Source organism: Anser cygnoides, chromosome 33 (genome assembly GCF_040182565.1).
Source record: "Anser cygnoides isolate HZ-2024a breed goose chromosome 33, Taihu_goose_T2T_genome, whole genome shotgun sequence".
Taxonomy (NCBI): domain Eukaryota; kingdom Metazoa; phylum Chordata; class Aves; order Anseriformes; family Anatidae; genus Anser; species Anser cygnoides.
The window spans coordinates 3491343-3509014 of NC_089905.1; the positions used below are offsets into that span (position 1 = coordinate 3491343).

At 49.0% G+C, this 17672-nt stretch overlaps 1 protein-coding gene and 1 long non-coding RNA gene across 2 annotated transcripts; one reads left to right on the top strand and one right to left on the bottom strand.

Moving 5' to 3' along the window:
- The first annotated feature begins 1104 nt into the window (after positions 1-1104).
- Positions 1105-15876, top strand: LOC136788085 (coiled-coil domain-containing protein 81-like). Its single transcript, XM_066985919.1, has 15 exons — positions 1105-2174; positions 2843-2904; positions 3509-3668; positions 4417-4673; positions 5451-5524; positions 6164-6234; positions 7069-7189; positions 9033-9141; positions 9746-9904; positions 10810-11067; positions 11255-11449; positions 12176-12329; positions 13075-13301; positions 13879-14092; positions 14832-15876. Exons 1-15 carry the CDS (start codon positions 2072-2074, stop codon positions 15086-15088), a joined length of 2421 nt encoding a protein of 806 aa, XP_066842020.1. The 5' UTR covers positions 1105-2071; the 3' UTR covers positions 15089-15876.
- Positions 14833-16987, bottom strand: LOC136788087 (uncharacterized). The gene is made up of 2 exons (XR_010827093.1): positions 16853-16987; positions 14833-16692 (listed from the first exon to the last, which is right to left on the bottom strand). It is a non-coding gene; the product is annotated as an uncharacterized lncRNA (long non-coding RNA).
- Positions 16988-17672: the final 685 nt, after the last annotated feature.

The window sequence follows — 17672 nt, forward strand, 5'->3', positions numbered from 1 at the left end:
TCAGCCCAAAAGGCTGAAATCATCGCCTTGGTAAGAGCTCTTGAGCTGGCAAAAGGGAAAAGAATTAACATTTGGACAGATTCGAAATATGCCTTTGGTGTGGTTCTGGGGATTGACTGGCACCAACACACTCTGTATAGACTACGCACAATGGCCGAGTGAAAAAAAATGAATCATTTGATAAAAAACAGATTGCTAAAATCTGTCAAGAAACCGGTATGTACTGGTAGAACTAAGCCCCTTTGAGATACTGTATGGCAGGCCTTACCAAATGCCATACAAAGGAGAAGATCTAACACAAGCAGGGAAACCTATAGCTGCAACAACATATTACAGTTTTGGGCAAGCAACTAGAACAACTCAATAAGAACGTTTTAGGCACTAGACCTTTTATTAGTGTCCCAAGGGGGGGAGTTTGCACTTTAATAAATATTAGTTGCTGTATGTATGTAAATGAGGCAGGACGAATTGAGGCTGATCTCAAAAATATTTGGGAAAAGACCAAGATCTTACATAAGGTAGTTCAAGCTGACACCTCGTGGGTTTGAGAATTATGGAACAAACTGACCTCTTGGTTCCCCAACTTTTCTTGGCTTAAGCAATTGTTAGTAGGAATATTGATCTTGCTTTTACTAGTATTCTTAACCTGTGTATTGGTACAGTGTGCATTTTGGTGCTGTATGAAAGGACTAGATGAAACCTGTAAGCGTAACCAAATCAAGCACCAAGTAGAAAGTGGTAAGAATTTTCTGAAAACTTTGAATCAAGAAGGCGTGTTATAAGCACAAGAATTTTCTTAGGATAAAGAAAAGGGGGGACTTGAGACAGGGAACAAGATAAAGGATGTTCCAGTGTTCCCTTTCCTGTCAGTGACACTCTGGGTGCCCCCGTTTGCTTCTAGGGATGCGCCAGAGCCCTCTGTTTGCCACCAGATGCTCTCGGGACCCCTCCATTCACATTTGGGGATGCTCCAGAGCCAGAGCATCCAGAGATGCACAATGCAGTTGCTCACCACCCGCTGACCGATGCCCCGCCCCTCCCTGAGCAGTGGTCCCCCACCCCAGCCAGCCACCCCTTATTATTTGCTCAGCAAGACATCATGTGGTATGGAACACCCCTTTGGCCAGTTTAGGTCAGCTGTCCTGGTTCTGTCACCTCCAAGCTCCTGCTGCACCCCAGCCTGCCCGCTGGCAGGACAGAGCGAGAAGCTGAAAAGTCCTTGGCTTAGTGCAAGCACTGCTCTGCAACAATTAAAACATCAGCATGTTATCAACATGATTATTATCCTAAATCAAAACCACGGCACATTAACAGCTACTAGGAAGGAAAATTAACTCTATCGTAGCCAAAACCAGGACAGCTCCCCAGTACGGGAGAGGCCGGGGCCTACTGGGGAGAGTCCCATGAAGGCCACCAGGGTGCTGAAGGGCCTGGCCTCTGTCCTTGGAGATACTGAAAAGCCACCAGAACGTGGTCCTCGGCAAGGGGCTCTCGGTGGCCTTGCCTGAGCAGGGCTTGGACCAGATGAACCCAGAGGTCCCGTCCAAGCTTAACCCTTCTGTGGTTCTGTGTTCCCCAGTGTCCTCCTTTTGGTGACATCTCAGAGGCTCTTCCTGTCCCACAGCCTCGTTGGGGAGTGAGGAGAGGGTGTGTGTGTGGGGGAGCAGTTCCCTAACGTGCAACCCCCTTCCTGCTGCAGGGCCCAGCGAGTTGGCTGGGCCACAGGGGCTGTGTTAAGGAGTGGCTCTGCACCCCTCTGGCTTGAGCGCAGGTCACAAAGGGACACCTCCGCATCACAATGGCAGCTCCCCTTATGCCACAGCGCGCCAGGCCCTCTCTGTCAGTGCCTCAGTGAGCTCGGGCGCTGAAGGAGGCTCTTGCATCCAGTTTTCTCTGGAGGACACGAGAAGTCTCTCCTGTAGCTCAGAGTCTCAGAGGACAAAGGGAGGCGTAGGACGGTGCAGGAGCTATTTGGTGAAGCACAGAGGACATCAAAAAGAGAGTGTTTCCTAGTAGGAAAAATCACAGATCTTTCACTCTCTAGCCTCACGTGCTGACCCAAAGCAGGATCATGACAAACCTGGAAGCGCTAATCACCAACATTGAGCGCTGCAGTGAGGTTGAGGGCTGCACCAAGGTCACGTTTCCCACTCTCAAGAAGCTTTCTGTCAATGGTAAGGCATTTGGGACCTCTTATGAGTGTAGCTACAGACTAATATGAACTCTACAAATTGTGGAAAGCGAGCTCCCTGTCTGCGGGGGAGGCCTCAAGGGTGCTGTGTGTGTGGCCTCCTGCCCTGTCCGTGGTGGCAGTCCTGTGGCCGGGTTCCGCTTGCTGGTGGGTCACACGTGGACATCTGGCTCTGACCGGAAAGATGCGTGCACGGTTGGAAGAGGGCTGAGGTTCCTGATGGGCTCCCAAGAAACTGCCAGAAATACACGTGTCAGGAGGAAATCTGCTGACTTTTCAGCATTTCAACAAGGCCTCTCACGGAGGAGCTGAGCCCCTCCCTGCCTGTGGCTCCTTCCTGCTGCAGCCTCCTGTGCCTCATGGCTCTCAGAAAAGGCTTAGCGCTAAGAGAGGCCCTCCCATTTCAGATGCCTACAGGCTGCATTCCCTTGTCCAAAACCCTTTTAATAGCTCCTGCAGCTGCAGACCTTTCCTGGGGCGTGGCAGGGCTGTTAGACTGATATCAGTCAAAAATTCAGCCAGTCACAGATGGGTTCATCCTGGGAGCTGTGTCAGATCATACCTGCATCTGCAAACGCCTTTTAAGAAATGTGCTGATGGGCCATGGACTTGCTGACTTCGAGCTTGACATGTCGTCCCCTTGCTTTCCAGATGTCGTCACGATTTGGGGTGGTGTGTCCAAGCAGGTTCAGCAATTGCTCATGCTGACAAAGGTGGGACTGCACCCTACCCCTCCCCTCACCCCACGGCTTCAGTAAGTCCTGGCAGCCCTGTGCCAGGAAGTGCCATTGCTCTTCCCAGAGCCGCACTGACACATACAGATGTGCCCCAAGTGTGCCAAAGACCAGTTTCTCCGTAAATTTATATATTATTATAAATAATTATAATAATTAAAACCAACCAAACAAAAAATCAAGTATTCATATTTATATCGAAGATATAAAACGGCAGGAAAATGTGTTCAGAACTTGCTGGGGGCTTCTCTGTTCTTCGCTCTCAGAGTGGAGAGAGCAAACAGACAGCTGGGGATGCTTCCAGGGTTATCCCCAGTTGCTGGAAGGGACCTAGCTGAAGGATGGGCTAGACCTCCTCCACCTGCTTTACTTCACCGCATATTTTCTTGAGGGGCAAAGGAAAGGGAGAGAAAATGCCCTGAGTATGTGGGCATACTCAGCTCTCATGAGCTTTCCCAGCTCCCCCCATCTTACCCCATGCCGCATTAGGAGTGGGCAGGGCACAGGGCACCCCCTTGCAAGATGTCACAAGTCCTCACTCTGTTTTCCAACTTAAACATGCTTCCCTTCTTTTCTTTACCAGCCTCGGGCCGTCACTGTAACAGGACTGGGGACATTCCATATTAAAAAATGGTTATCTTTTGAAAACGGCCAGGTGCTCACATTTCGGAGACCTGTGTTTTCGCTGTCCAAGACTCTTGGACAGATTCGTGAGCTGAAACACCGTTGTGTACGTGTTCCTGGTAAGAATACCAATTAAAGTCTTGTTTTCCCATGTGTACATCAATTAAGGGATTGTGCTGATTGCTGTTTAGAAGTGCTGATAGACAGCTCAGATGCCATCGGAAGGCCCTGAGAGACAGAAAAGACGGCTGGCATAGAAAGCCATCAATGGCCAGATTTGCTGTAATTTCTGTCGACTGCTGCCATTGCTTTGGCTACAGTGTGCCATGGATGAGACCTGCGCAGCACTGAGAGCTTGGTGCTTCATTTGGGGTGGTTCTTCTCTTTCCAATGGCTCCCAGCTTCTCCTGGATAGGAACTTCCGTCGGGCAGCCCCGGGGTAAAGGGCTCTGGTACCAAAAGCAGAGACATTTGGTCCTCAGTTTTGAAGGCCACAGGGACTGTCCAGAACTGTCTGGAAGAGTTCTTGTGCTTGCCTGTCTCAGTGCGAGGCAGGTCTCCCAGACCAGGAGTGCACTGAGCCTGGGCTCTTTGCATGGGAACCAGCCGCATTCTTCTCGCCTCCTCCTCCTGCGTTCCGCGGACGGCTGAGGTTGTTGGGCTGAGGAGTCACAGCTGTGCACTTGGTACATTGATGGAGTGATTTCAGTTTATCTTGAGGGGGAGCATACATCAGCTGCTTTAAGGAGTCGTACCAGGCTTAGACGACGGCAGCTACAGCAGCATGTTTGAGCTGGAAGCTCCTGGCACTTTGTTTGAATCTGCTCAACTGCAGTGCAGGTTGCATTGTTCCTCAATTTTTTCCAGATGATATGAAGATAGTGGTGCTGAGCTATGAGAATATACGCTTGAACGTCCCCTACACCAAGGAAACTGTGCAGAGCTGTTTGGAGGAGACCTTGCAATACTTCTACCGCATCCTCACAAATAGGGAAGACACGGACTTCACGTTAAAGGATGTTGGCACTCTTGCTATCCGAGGGCAAAGAGTGAAAATGACATTTTCTGAAGAGTTTTTACACAGTCTCAACAAGTCCACATACGTGGTAGAGAAGCTGGTCGCTGTAAGTTTATTGTTTCTGCAGTCCTACTTAGAGAGGGTTTGAAAGCCCCATCAAAGGCTGGGGGCACTGAGCCCTGCTGGCAGCTGTGAGCTGCCAGGACGCTGGAGCTAGGCACAGTCCATCGCAGTGAAAGCTTTTTGTTTTCCTTCTTTTATTTGCTGTATGACTGCTGGCAATGCGTGCAGTCGTATCGTTGCTGGGCAAAGGATAGCCCTGGAAGGGCCTCGCCATAAATAGGAAAAAAGCCAAAGCAACGGCTAGGCTGATGATGTCCCCCCCGCTGCGGGTGTGAGGCTGAGGCACAAGGACACCAGGCCCTTTTGGCTGCAGGCAGGCCGTTGGTGTGGTTCTCCTGACCCAGCAGAAAAGGTCTGGTCTCTGTGTTCCTCCACGCTGCCAATGCAATCCTCTGACTCCTATGAAGAACTCTGGGGATAAAACCAGCTCTGACCCATTTGCGCTGCATTCAGGAATAGTTAAAGCAAGTGACCCCACTGAAAGCAGCAGCTGGAAGCCGGGGCTCACGATGGGCCTTCCCTTGTGTTTGCTCCGTTGACTTGTTCACAGGCTGAGGCTGTTAACTACGGTCCTTGTGAAAAGGTTGGCAGTGTTCCTCACCCTAGCAGATCATGTGCTGTGCAGTGTGTTTTAACTGGCTGAGGCGCTTGTCAAGAAGTTTGCTGAGAGGCAGTGAATTCGTGGAGCTATAGAAAGGCCTCTGTGACTGTTGAGATCATTTCCTTGGACTGATGTCAGATGTTTCTGTCCCTGCTGCAGAAAAAGTTGGTCAGACTGGACAAAGAAACTGCCCTCTTTCCAAGCCATTTTGGCCGTGCCCACCTGCTCCCTCAGTGAGTATATTTGTTCCTGCAACCCTTCTCTGTGCACACTCACGTGTGCTCAGCTCATGATCGGTAGTGCTCTTCCAAATTACTGTTTTGCAGTTAATTTCATCCTTGCTTTTGCTTAGCTTGGACTTATGCATCATCCTCAGTTACTGACTGTGTTCTGCATTTTACCGTTACTCCAGTCAGAGGCAACTGGTTTGCTCTGCAGAGGCGTTGAAGCAACTCACCTAATGTTTCATCTGCTTCTTCTCTTTTATGTGGTTAAAACTGCCAAAATATCTAAAAGAAGTAAGATCCTAATATTTCTGTTGTTTGAATGCAACACGGACAGGATCTCTTAGCAGGTGGAACAAGGACCAGATCTATGCTTGTCCTCTGTCTGTGATGTTTCCATGTCTTTTGTGAAACTCGTGTCAATCAAAGGAACTCTGAAATGCCTTCTTGTGTCAGGATGACACAGGAGCACTGGGGCAAAATAAAAACCCAAACCTCTGTCTAGCGAGGGGCAGCTGAGCTGTTCCCGAGGCCAGCACTGCTCAGTTTGAATGGTTTAGGGCATGTGTTGGACTCCCCACAGATACCTTGACATTAATCTGGCAAAGGAGCCCTTTTCACAGAATGCTGCCTTCTTCCTATTTCCAGGTTTGAGATTAAGGCGGTACCTCGGCTTGCTAGGGAGCATCTTGCAGAGGAAGAGATGCTTGATGAACAAGGTAATGTTAATGACTGACTGCTGGTGGAGGTTTGTGCCTTTCCCTGTTGTCCTCACTGGGGGGTGCTTGGCACTCAGGTTACAGTGAGATGCCTGGGATAGCAGAGGCACCCTCTGTGCCTCTGTTTACCCTCCTGGTAAATCTCAAGGGACACATTTTGAACAAGATAGTGCTGAAGGATGTTTTTCCCCTGCATTACGTGCCAAAGAGTGCCTCTCTTCCATTTTATGGGTTTGTTTGTGCAGGAGGGAGTAAATGTTTGGCAAGTCCACTAGCACCGTGAATAACAAACTCCGTCTTGAGTTGTGGGAGACTGAGGGGTTGGGCACACCCCTTTGAATCACCATGTTGTCATTTGATGAGAGAAAAATTGTGTAGAGAACAGTGCACAAAGGTTGCCAAGCTGTGCCAAAACTTTGGTTCTCCTCTAAAGCTGGGAACTCCTCATTCTTAATTCCTCGTGAATATCACAGATATAATGTGCTTGAGTTGAATGCACCAGGATAGAAAGCCTGTGTATAAAAACCATTTATGCCGCTCCAAGAAATTGTTGCCCCAAAAGAGATTGTTAGGCACCAAAATGCGTCTCCCCGCAAAACCCCCACTGTTCAGAGGGGATGGACTTGCTGCAGCAGTAGAAAGCTCACACCAAAAGGAGTAATGCAGCACTGTGGATATCAAAGGTCAGATGGGACCTGGTGTCAGGAAAGGGCTTGCAATCTTCTGGAAAACAGGTCTCAGAAGGAGTCACAGGGATACCTCAACTAGCTTATAACATTGCAGAGCAGATCTGTGCCTGATGTCCTGAGAGGTTTTCTCCTTTTGTGTTTACAGCGTCTCTTCATACATTACAACTTCTGCGATTGCGAAGGAGACTTTCTCCAAACACGTTGGCCACAGCTAAAGTGAAGGAAGAAGCAGAGGAGAAAACAAAGGCAAAAGAGCCTCCTGGCAGGTGAGATGTAAAGGATTTGTTAGAGTGGCCTCATGCTCTTGTGCTTGTGTGGCATGCTTTATAGGATCCTACTTCTCAGGAGGTCTCAGTCCAGTGGGCTGCTGCAAGTGTGATCAGCTCTGAAGTCAGAGCTGGTTGCTCAGATTGCTCTGAAGTCAGGTGCTGGTTGCACCTGACTTGATGTCGTCTGCAAACTTATTGAGGGTGCACTCGATCCCCTCATCCAGATCATCGATAAAGACATTGAAGAGAACTGGCCCTTATACTGAATCGCAGAACGACAGAATCATTGAGGTTGGAAGAGACCTCCAAGATCACCTAGTCCAACCTCTGACCTAACACTAACAAGTCCTCCACTAAACCATATCACTAAGCTCTACGTCTAAACGTCTTTTGAAGACCTCCAGGGACGGTGACTCAACCACTTCCCTGGGCATCCCAACGCAGTGCCTGACAACCCTTTCCGTAAAGATGTTTGTCCCAATATCCAACAAAACCTCCCCTGGCGCAACTTTAGCCCATTCCCCCTCGTCCTATCACTGGGCATGTGGGAGTACCCACTCTGTACCCTTCCCTTGCACTGTAGGGATGGAGGAAACCACCACCTGTACTCCCGCTCCATCTACTAACCGCCCCAGTCCCCTGAAATCCCTTTGGATAGCCTCCAGGCTTCTCTCAGCAATTTCATCACTGCCAGCCTGGACTATCAATAGAGGATAGCAATCAGAGGGGCGAACCAGGTTGGGAAGGTTTCTGGCAATGTCCCTGACCTGGGCCCCAGGGAGGCAGCAGACTTCCCTACGGGTAGGGTCAGGCCGACATATAGGGCCCTCTGTTCCCCTGAGAAGGGAGTTGCCTACAACGATTACCCTTCTTTCTTTCTTGGTGGAGGCAGTCCTGAGGTGTGGAGTCAACTTCCTCGCCCTAGGCAACCTCCTGGGTGGACTTTCAAACACATCCTCCCCCACTAGTCTCTCAAGCTCCAAGGCCTCAAACGTGTTGTGTAAGTGCGCCTGGGAAGGCAAAGCTGGTAGGGAGAGGGGTTCCCTGCGACACCGAGCAGGGACCCGTTCCCATTCCTCTTCATCTCCTAGGTCCCTCCCTCTGCCCGACAGCGACAGGGCAGGGGGTCCACCACTTGCTGGGGTGTCTCACCCCGGTGCCTTTCTTTCAGGCCTGGCAGGGAGTTGCTCCACCAGTCTAACTCCTGCTCACACTCCCCGATAGCCCTTAGCCTCTCCACCTCCTCCCTGAGCTCTGCCACCAGGCTGACCAGGTCATCCACCTGCTCACACCTCACACACACACGGAGTCTCTGCCACCCTCTGATGGCAGCGACAGGCTCAGGCACTCCCTGCATCCAGAGACCTGAACTGCTGCCTTTTTGAGCGGGCATTCAGTCTGGGTCGCCACAGACTTTCTAGAAAGAGCTTTCTGCCTGGTGCAGACCACGGCGGTTTAGCTGTAGGTAGACAGCCGGCAGATGAGCTATTCTCCTGAGTGGGGGGGGATGCTCTGCCCTGTCCAAGCGTGCCCTGCCTCAACACACGTCACTATGCAGAGCATTGCCTTGCTGGATGGGAAGTGCCTCACAGGTGCTTGTGGGAATTGTGTTGCGGTGTCTTGTGACTCTCTTATGTGTCTTCCTTTATCTCCTGACTGCTTCCAGTGTTGAGGTCTTCTTGGTGATTAATGCTGATCATTATCCCAGCAGCTGCGAGTCATGCGCATGGTTCTTTAGATTTCCATGAGCCTGGTCTCTCAGTTTGGAGAGAGGGTGGAGAAAAGAAACTCTTCCTGCACTCAGATTCACTTCCTGACTCATGCTGGTGTTTATTTTCAGACTGTTCCCTGAATGTCCAGACCCAGAAGGAAGGCAGCACAAAGAAACTCCCTGCAAGAGGCTTAAATTGCCATTGCTTACTTCTGAAGATCATAGACACACAGGACAGGTATGTAACATGGACCAAGATAATTTTTGTGTCTCTTTTGATTGTAGATGATCATGTGGGGGTATCTTAGGAAAAGGATGTACGCGCTAAATACTTAGATGTTTATTGTGAAAAGATCCCTTTACTGTATGTCCATTTTTCTGTTCTGAGTATTTCAAAGATGTGCATTTCTCTGAATCTTAGCAATCCCCTGTTCACATCCATAGTTTCATGGAGCATGCCAGAAACTTTATTTGGGCATAGTTTACTTCAGAAAGAAAGAAAGAAAGAAAGAAAGAAAGAAAGAAAGAAAGAAAGAAAGAAAGAAAGAAAGAAAGAAAGAAAGAAAGAAAGAAAGAAAGAAAGAAAGAAAGAAAAAGAAAGAAAGAAAAAAAGCAGTGGCCCATTTTGAAAAATAGCTCGTTCATGAGTTAGCTCATTGGTCATAACAGAATGGCTTTCTGGTTGCGTCTGTAAGAACCTGGGAGCAAAAAATTGCTGACGAACCTTCAGGGAAAAATAGAGAAGATGAGGGAGAGAAGAACAGTATTAAAAATAAAAATAAAATGAAAAAGAAAAAAACCAGATGAATAACTGCTGCTATTGCATTTCTGGGTTCCTCTAGGAAGCACGCTCTGTACTGGGGATGCAGGCTGGAGGGAAACTGGAGGCATCCGTGGCCAGCAAGGAGAAAGAAGAGACCAGAGAAGCAAAAAGGGTCACATTTCCAGAAGAGCTGGAAGAGCAAGATGAGAGACAAAGGGATGAGATGTGGATGGCCCAGGTACGGGAGGCCCTGTAAAGCATCCCACAGAGTAGCATTTTGCTGGCTGGGGTGAAGCTGAGTTGTGAAGGTCTCTGAGTCCCAGCAATATTGCCACCTCTAGAGAGCAGGGCACGTGGCTGTTGCTTTTATTGCCGCTGGCACATTGCCATGAGGAAGGAATTCCTGGTAGAAGCCAGGGGACACCAAGAGCAGTCTAGCAGAGTGAGGGCAGAAGCACACTCTCTGTCCCTTGACAGGAGGACACCTTTTCCCTGCCCTGGAACTTGAGTCCAGTGGCTTGAGGCAGCTCCAGCTGCAGCATGCTGCAGGAGAGCTCCAGGAGCAGCTGTTACTTCCGGTCTCTTCAGTTAACATGAAGAGCACTAAGACCATTTTTCGTGAGCGTAACAGCTGACGTTTTGTTCCAGCTGCTCTTTCAGGGCAGGGAGCCAACACCTTGATAAGAGGCAGGACGCACGTGTCTTGATGCTGTTCTGTGACTGCCCGATGGCTGTTTCTCAGCGCTCTCATACACCTGGGATTGGTGGCAGGCCCAGACACCCCTCCCATCTCTATCTCAGAAAAGCCTCAGAGCAGGAAGTCCCCTCCAAAACCATTATACCAATGCGATCTCAACAGTAGGTTTTGTAAGAAGCTCATCTGTTGTTAAAGTACTAACACAAGCAGCGAGGATACGGCTGATGGTTTGACTAATGTCAAGCCAGAAGTGGTTTTGGAGCAGGGTTTCAAACTGTACCATTGGAGAAAACTGTATCCAAAGTTTGTCTTTAAACGGAAAGCAAGTAGGTTTGCTCCATGCTCCAGATGTCGCATTCGTTTTTGCTCCCTGTATGGCAAGACCAGGCTCTCCCTGTTTGAAACCAACTCAGGACACCGATTTCTGTCATTTGTCTGTTTTTCAGCAGCTACAGGAAGAAGAAGATAGCCTCAGCTCCCCAGAGATCACCTGTGATACAAAAGATGATCTACAAAAGCTGGAGGCTTGGATTCAGGAGAGGAAGCAACTCCGATCTCAGCTGGAAAGCTTTGGAGATGTTGAGAAATGGCTGAGTCATAAACCTACCTTAAGCAGACTGGAAAGTAGAGTCAGGAAACGAATAATGGCAGCTGGAGTAGACCAGAGGGCTAAAAGCAAGTCAGCCGTGACCGACAGGCCAGACGTAAGTATACCTTGTGTTGTGCCACTCTTGGGATTACTGTACTTCATCTCCTGTGGCCGTGCCACGGCCTCAGCATCTGCTCATACGTCGGCAGCGTGACACTGCTTTATCCCAGCCACTTCTGCATCTGCTGGCACAGTGATTCTGGATAACGGTGATTTGAGGGTATTTTCTAATTCCTTTTCAGTGCTCACCACCAACAAGGAGCCAGACCCGGAAGAAGGGTAGCCTTCCCCTTATTCGTGCACCATACCCTCAAGCTCTTCTCAAACTGCATAACCTCCTACAACAACAGAAGTTGACAATGGTAGACATCTTCAGAAAGGCTGGAATGGAACAGAGAAAGATCATGAGAGCAGACTTCATTAAAGTCATCAAGGAGGTATGTAGGGAAGAGAAAAGTAAGGAACTGCTGCAACTTTGCCTTGTTTTGCTGCATGCCAACCCAGAGAACTGGAAAAGCTCCAACTTCTCTTGTGTTACTCTCAGAGGATGGCTCCCACAGCCAGTGAAATGTTGAAGGGAAGAGGGAAGGGAAGGCTGCAGGGATGCGAGGTGTCACCCAGACTGAGTCCCAGGAGGGAGTGAAACTCATTGCCTCATAGTCTCTAAAGACAGTCGGTGCTGAGTAACGTGGCCTGAAGTGGCATCAAGTTTCCTCGTGGTGATACTTGGTCTTTCCTTGACCAGTTTCATATGTCTGCCCGCTGCACTGCCTTTTAGTACCTGTTGGCACAGCAGAGCTCATGCTGAGCCTCACTTTCCACAGGCTGCAGCGGTACAGAACTGTCAAGAGCATGTCCAGGTCTGTTAGGGTTTAGCAGTTCAGGTGTTTTCTGGTATTCTGTTCCAAGCCAAATTAGCTTCTTGACGCCCAGATGGCTGAGAAGTTTGGCACACTGAAAACTGAGAGCTCAGCAGAGGCCAGCAGAAGACCGGTAAATTTTTCAGTGCTTGGTAAACTCCTGTAAAGCTTAAAGCTCAACAGGTTGCCTCTGTGCCTTTTCTGAAAAAGCATTTAAAACAACAGCAAAGCTCATCCCCCCTACTCTGGGCCAAGCCTTGTTTTTTTATTGATCACACTGTCGTCTTCTGTTTTGGTTGCCAGGCAAAAGTTCCCATCAGTGACAAGGAACTGGAGGATGTGGTCATCTTCTTGACTTCTTCAAAACGGGGGAATTATATAAGCAGTGAAGAGCTGATGGAATGTCAAAAGCAATGGCTGGAAATGAGGAAAGGACAGCCCAAAGAGACCAGCAAAGGTGAGAGGAGAACCCTGGGCTGGGAATCTCTCTCTATATCCTTACAGATGCCCTAAAAGTACACAGGTGGCATTAGGGAATGCCAAAGTGAGTCCAGAATATGGCTCCTTGCCACTACTGTCCTGCAACGGGGTTGCTGAAAGGAGACCTCTGGGGAGAAGCTAAAGAATCCAGGGGAAGTGCAATACTCAGCCCGTTTGTGGGAGACAGCTTATCCGGTCTTTTCGGTTTGACTCGGAATCTGAACCCTGAGGTTTAACCTCCTGTACTGTATTTTATTGGTTAGCGTTGATCATCCGGCTGATCAGAAGCAGACCCTTTCTCCAGCTGTTGAGGGCAGCTGGATAATGCAGATTCAAAGGTCCTACTCTTTAAAACCTAGCCCAAACCTGAAGGCTTGCCATGGTACCCGTGTCATTTTTGTCTGAAGGTTTCACATCTTGGAGAGAAGAGGCGTTTTGCTGCTGTGTTGTTGTACTAATTGTTTTGTAGACTAAACATGTATTGTGAGCGTGAAACAGAATGGGGCAAAGCGGAGATGGGAGTAGTCTGTAATACGTATGCCTGGATTGAAAGCTAAAGGATGCTTCCATTCAAAGACCGTCATCTGTTGGGTGCTCCAGACTGCACAAAATGCCAGAGCTTTTTGCCTTATAAACATTGATCAGTCTTGTTTTTTATTTCTGCTACTGTCTAACAGGGTTTCTCTGAGCTTTTCATTTGTTTGCTTTTTAAACTGCTGTAGATGTACAGCCTCAGGTCCGGAGAAACGCTTGCAAAGCTGCCACTTCTCCACCTTCTGCTGGGGACAAAGCTGTGGGGACGAAGCCTTGCTCTCCTACCGAGCCCAAAGAAAAGCTAACACTCTTGGAAGTGCCCCCAGTCAACATTGAGCCAGGCCGGCGACATTTAAACTGTGATGAAATGGAAGAGATTGGAAAACGCTCAAGAGAGAGGAGACGGCTGGAGAAGGTACTGTGGCAGGAAAAAAGGCGCACCTCTACGTGCTTGCGAATGTGGGGTGGGCAGCAAAGGACAAGGTTGGAGATTGTTCTGAATATTAACTTCTCAGAGTAGAAGGTCAGGTAGTCCCTTGACCACATAGTGCCTCACAGCTGAGATGCTACAAGCTGTCTCAAACAACTGGTTTGGCTTCTGAACACTTTGGTGATGTAAACACTCTTTTCTGGGTAACTGAAGTGGCAAGAAATGGGAGTTGAAGCGACGTTTAGGTGTGGGGATGGAGTCATCTGAGCTCTAGTCAACCTGACACAATCAGAAAAAGATGGTGGCTGGGAGACTTTTTTCATCTGGGGCACCTATGTCCAGTATGCTGCTCTTCTGCCTGGTGCTCTAGGGAGCACCCGCCTGCGGGCCTGGCACTGGAAGGGAATGGTACTCCCGGATAAGTGCTTGGTCCCATCGCAGGGTGCTGAGTCCCATCTACACACACTTCTGAGATGGATCCCTGCCTGTAGTTTCTCCAAAGGGAATGTAGCAACTCCAGGGCCTCACTGAAAGCTAACGGGGACCATTCCTTTACTTGCAGATCAAAGACAGCCCGATAGAATGGAAAGAAAAGTGTCGGCTGGTGAGATCTGGGGATGCACCTGTTGATGAACACTGCCTGCCATCAACTACAGAGGGTGACATGGGAGCACTGGTTGACCGGTATCGCAGAAATGCCGTTGTGAGCTATCTGAATTGCTCCAAGCTGTGCAAGGAGCGTAACATTTGTCTCACTGACAAAGCGCTGCAAAGAGGTAAAGCAAAGAGCAAGGAACGTACTAATGTGAACGTACTAAGCCTGACATGCTCATGCCTCTTCCCAAGACCCAGAAGCACGATGCATGTTCAGGGTGGGGCACTGCTGATGGAGAATGTTTGCAGCCCTTGGAGGGCCACGGCAGATGCTGCTGGTTAGGATCAGCGATACCATCAGCAGGGCCAGAGCAGGGCTGAGCTAGCAAAGAGCGCTACAGAGCAGCCAGGGCCACGTCCCCCTGGACTGGTAGCCAGGACCAAACACAAGTGCAGCTAATGAGGCAAGCTCATGGTGATGGGGCAGGTGCAAGGTCAAGCAGGGAGGCCAGACCATGGTCAGGTTCGGCAGGTCCATGGCCAGGCACAGCTGTGGCACAGCTGTGTCAGAGCTGGACACTGCTATACCTGCAACGTGAGCCAAGGGCTGAGCTGAAATGGGGCTCCTGAGCCCAGGGCAGAGAATGCGGGAAGAGGCCCCATGTGAAGTTGGCCAGGGCCATCGTGTCCTCTCAGTACTTGCTGGGCCATCATGTCTTCCTCCTTTCCAGAGTGGGGACGTCTTTTCTTTCCCCTCCTGGTCAGTATCACTGACCAAACCCAGAGGTGACCTGGATCGGATGGGGAGAGACAGCACGGGGACAGGCTTGGGGCAACAGGAGAACAGAGTTTTCTTGGATAAATATATTCAGCATTGGCTGTCCATACACCGTTGCTCTTCTCTGTGCGCTTTGTCAACAGGCCTGCTGCACCCAGGAGACAAGATCATCAAAGAAGGAGAAGACGTGAGGAAGATCAGGCAGCCTGGAGGATACTACAGCACAGGACATGCTGACGCCACATCTTCTCTGAGCATGTCCAAGTCAAAAAGTGCATCAGGAAAACAGGCCAAAGAGGCAGAAAAAAGGTTGGTTCAAAGAGGGCTTATGATCAGTCCCTTCCTGCTGCCCTGCTGTGCATCAGCTCCCACTGCATCAGAGGTGGTACTGAGGTACTGAAGTGAAACATTAGGATGCTGCAAGGGAGCAGCGAGCGATAGCAGAGAGAGAGCGAGATCTCTTCTCAGCTACACGGCCACGGCTGTGTTTGTGCTGACTTGCGGGGTTGCAGTGGTGCTGGCGAACAGTTTCTCTGTACTCCAATCTGCAGAGATGACAGAACTTCTCACCTAAGACGGTCCTCGTCAGGCCAACCCAGCACTTCTTGGAAATCCCCTCAGAGAACGTTTTTTCTTGCATAAGAAAGGCAATCCCAAAGAATCCAGCTGTGGATGCCTGGAGAAGCTCCCCAGTCAGGGGCAGAAGCAGCCCGCTGCAGAAGCGTGCAGCCAGCAGCCAGCTGCTCCTAGTAGGGCAGTGCTTATTTTCCTCCCATTATACCTCAGTTCCTCTGTTTCTCTAGAAAACTGACCCTTCAGAACGTTACTAAACGTTGCAGGAGGAAAGTCAGATGCAGGTGGCAGATCTGTTTTACGGAGCAACATTCTTTGCATCTCAACATTTATCTGTAGGATCTGGAGATGCATGTTTTCTGGACATAGACACAATGTCAGCCCTGAGAACAGAGGCAGTTTGCCCTAATTTTTCTTCCATCTCAGGTCACCCACAAAAGCTTTTCTTCCCAAACGAGTCCAAGTTCTTTTGCTGTCCTTGTCCCTGCTGTCTTCAGACTCGTACTGTCCAAGGAGTTCATGAGTGTGCAAAGGTCTTTCCTGACCCATGAAACTGGGATGTCCACTGCCAGCTTGGTCATAGCACTTGCAGCGTCTTCTTTAGTCAAAGTGATTCCCAAATCCGATTGAATAGAAAGACTCAGCCTCACAGCTGAGCTCGTGGAAGAAAGGCAGTCCTAAAGAATCCAACTTTGCAAGACTGGAGAAGCTTTTGAGGAGAAAAAACACTTTGCAAAATAGAGCACAATCTTCCCAGTTCATCTCAGAGAGTTTATATACTACAGTGACAGGCAACGCATCAGCTCTTAAGATAGCTTCGCAAGTTGGCATTTCCAATGTCAGTCATGTATAAGAAGGACAGGCAGGGATTTCCAGAAGTCCTAGTAGCTGGTTCTTGTCAGGCTCGCATTTGCCATTACTGGTAATAGCAGTGAAGTTGCCGAGAATTTTATTTCCATAAAACATGCCACTCTCTCTTACCTTTTTCTTTCTTTTCTTTTTTTCTTTCTTTTTCTCTAGGCCTCTTGAGAAGAATAAGAATCAAAAGTCAAGCGACAATAACTTCTGGCCAGGCCATCTCCTGGACAAGATGCGCCTGTACTTTCCAGATAAGGAGCTTGACAGGGCACACGCCTTGTTTAGCTATGTTCCCCCAACCAGGCCTGCCTACCGTGGTATCTAAAACCCTGGCTACAGCTAGCGCATCAGAGCCAGGATACTTGGCCTCTAGAGACACTCCATTCAAGAAAACTCATTTCACCTGAAGTTCTTCTCCTAGCAGCATGAGATGTGTGCACAGCTTTGTGACTCATCAGGTCAGCTCATGGGATCTGGGCCAAGTTCACGGAGATCATCATCAACTATCCTGAGTTGGAAGGGGTTCACAAGGACTGATCGTCAAGTCTAACAGCTGGCTTCACACAGGACTACCTAAAAATTAAACCATATATCTGACAGCGTTGTCCAAAAGCTTCTTGATCTCTGGCTGACTTTCTGCCATGACTGGATCTTGTGGTTAACCCAGCAGGCATCTGAACACCATACAGCCATTCGTTCACTCCCCCACACCCACCAGTGCTGTTTAACATACCTGACATGCATCCCAGTGCCTCATGGTGTGCTCTTGTGACCCCTGGAGACCTCACAACACTCCCAGTGCACTCTAGCATCTGCTGGGTTTTCCAGGTAGACTTCTAGAATGCTCTTAGAGGTTACTAGAGGTGTGGTGGTTTTACTTGGGTGGGTGGCCAAGCTCCACCACAACAACTCCCTCACTCCCCTTCCTCAAAGGGAAAGGGGGAGAAATACAATAAAAAGGGCTCAAGGGTTGAGAGAAGGACAGGGAGATCGGTCAACAATTATTGTGACGGGCAAAACAGACTCAGCATAGGGAGACAGTAAGATTTATTGCCTATTACTAACAAGCTAGAGAAATGAAGCTAGAGAACGAAGAGAGAGGCTTGGATTTTTTGTTGGTTACGGGAGCCTCTTTCTCTGTGTTAATCCAAAAATTGATTCTGGAAAAGTGCTGAGTCTGTAAATGTAATAGGAGCAACTGGCCAACAGGAAAAGGTGTTTTTTGTTGATTTTTTTTTTTTTTCAGTGCTTGAAATTTAAATTGGGGAAAAATGAGTTGAATACATCAATTTTTATACTTGCCCAATTCGCCAAGGCCCTTATTAGGAAGGGACTTGCTGGAAAAATTGGATGCAAAGATTTCTTTTGGACAAGGGAAAATGGAAATAAAGGTAACATATTAAACTCTGAAATCTATTCCTGGTGACTCCAGAGAAAGCTCTAGATAGGACTCCCTGAATGGATGTAATCATGAACCAAATGTATCTGGGAGTTTGGGCTACAGGAATACCTGGGGGAGCAAAGAATGTAGTGCCTGTAAAAAAAAATTAAAA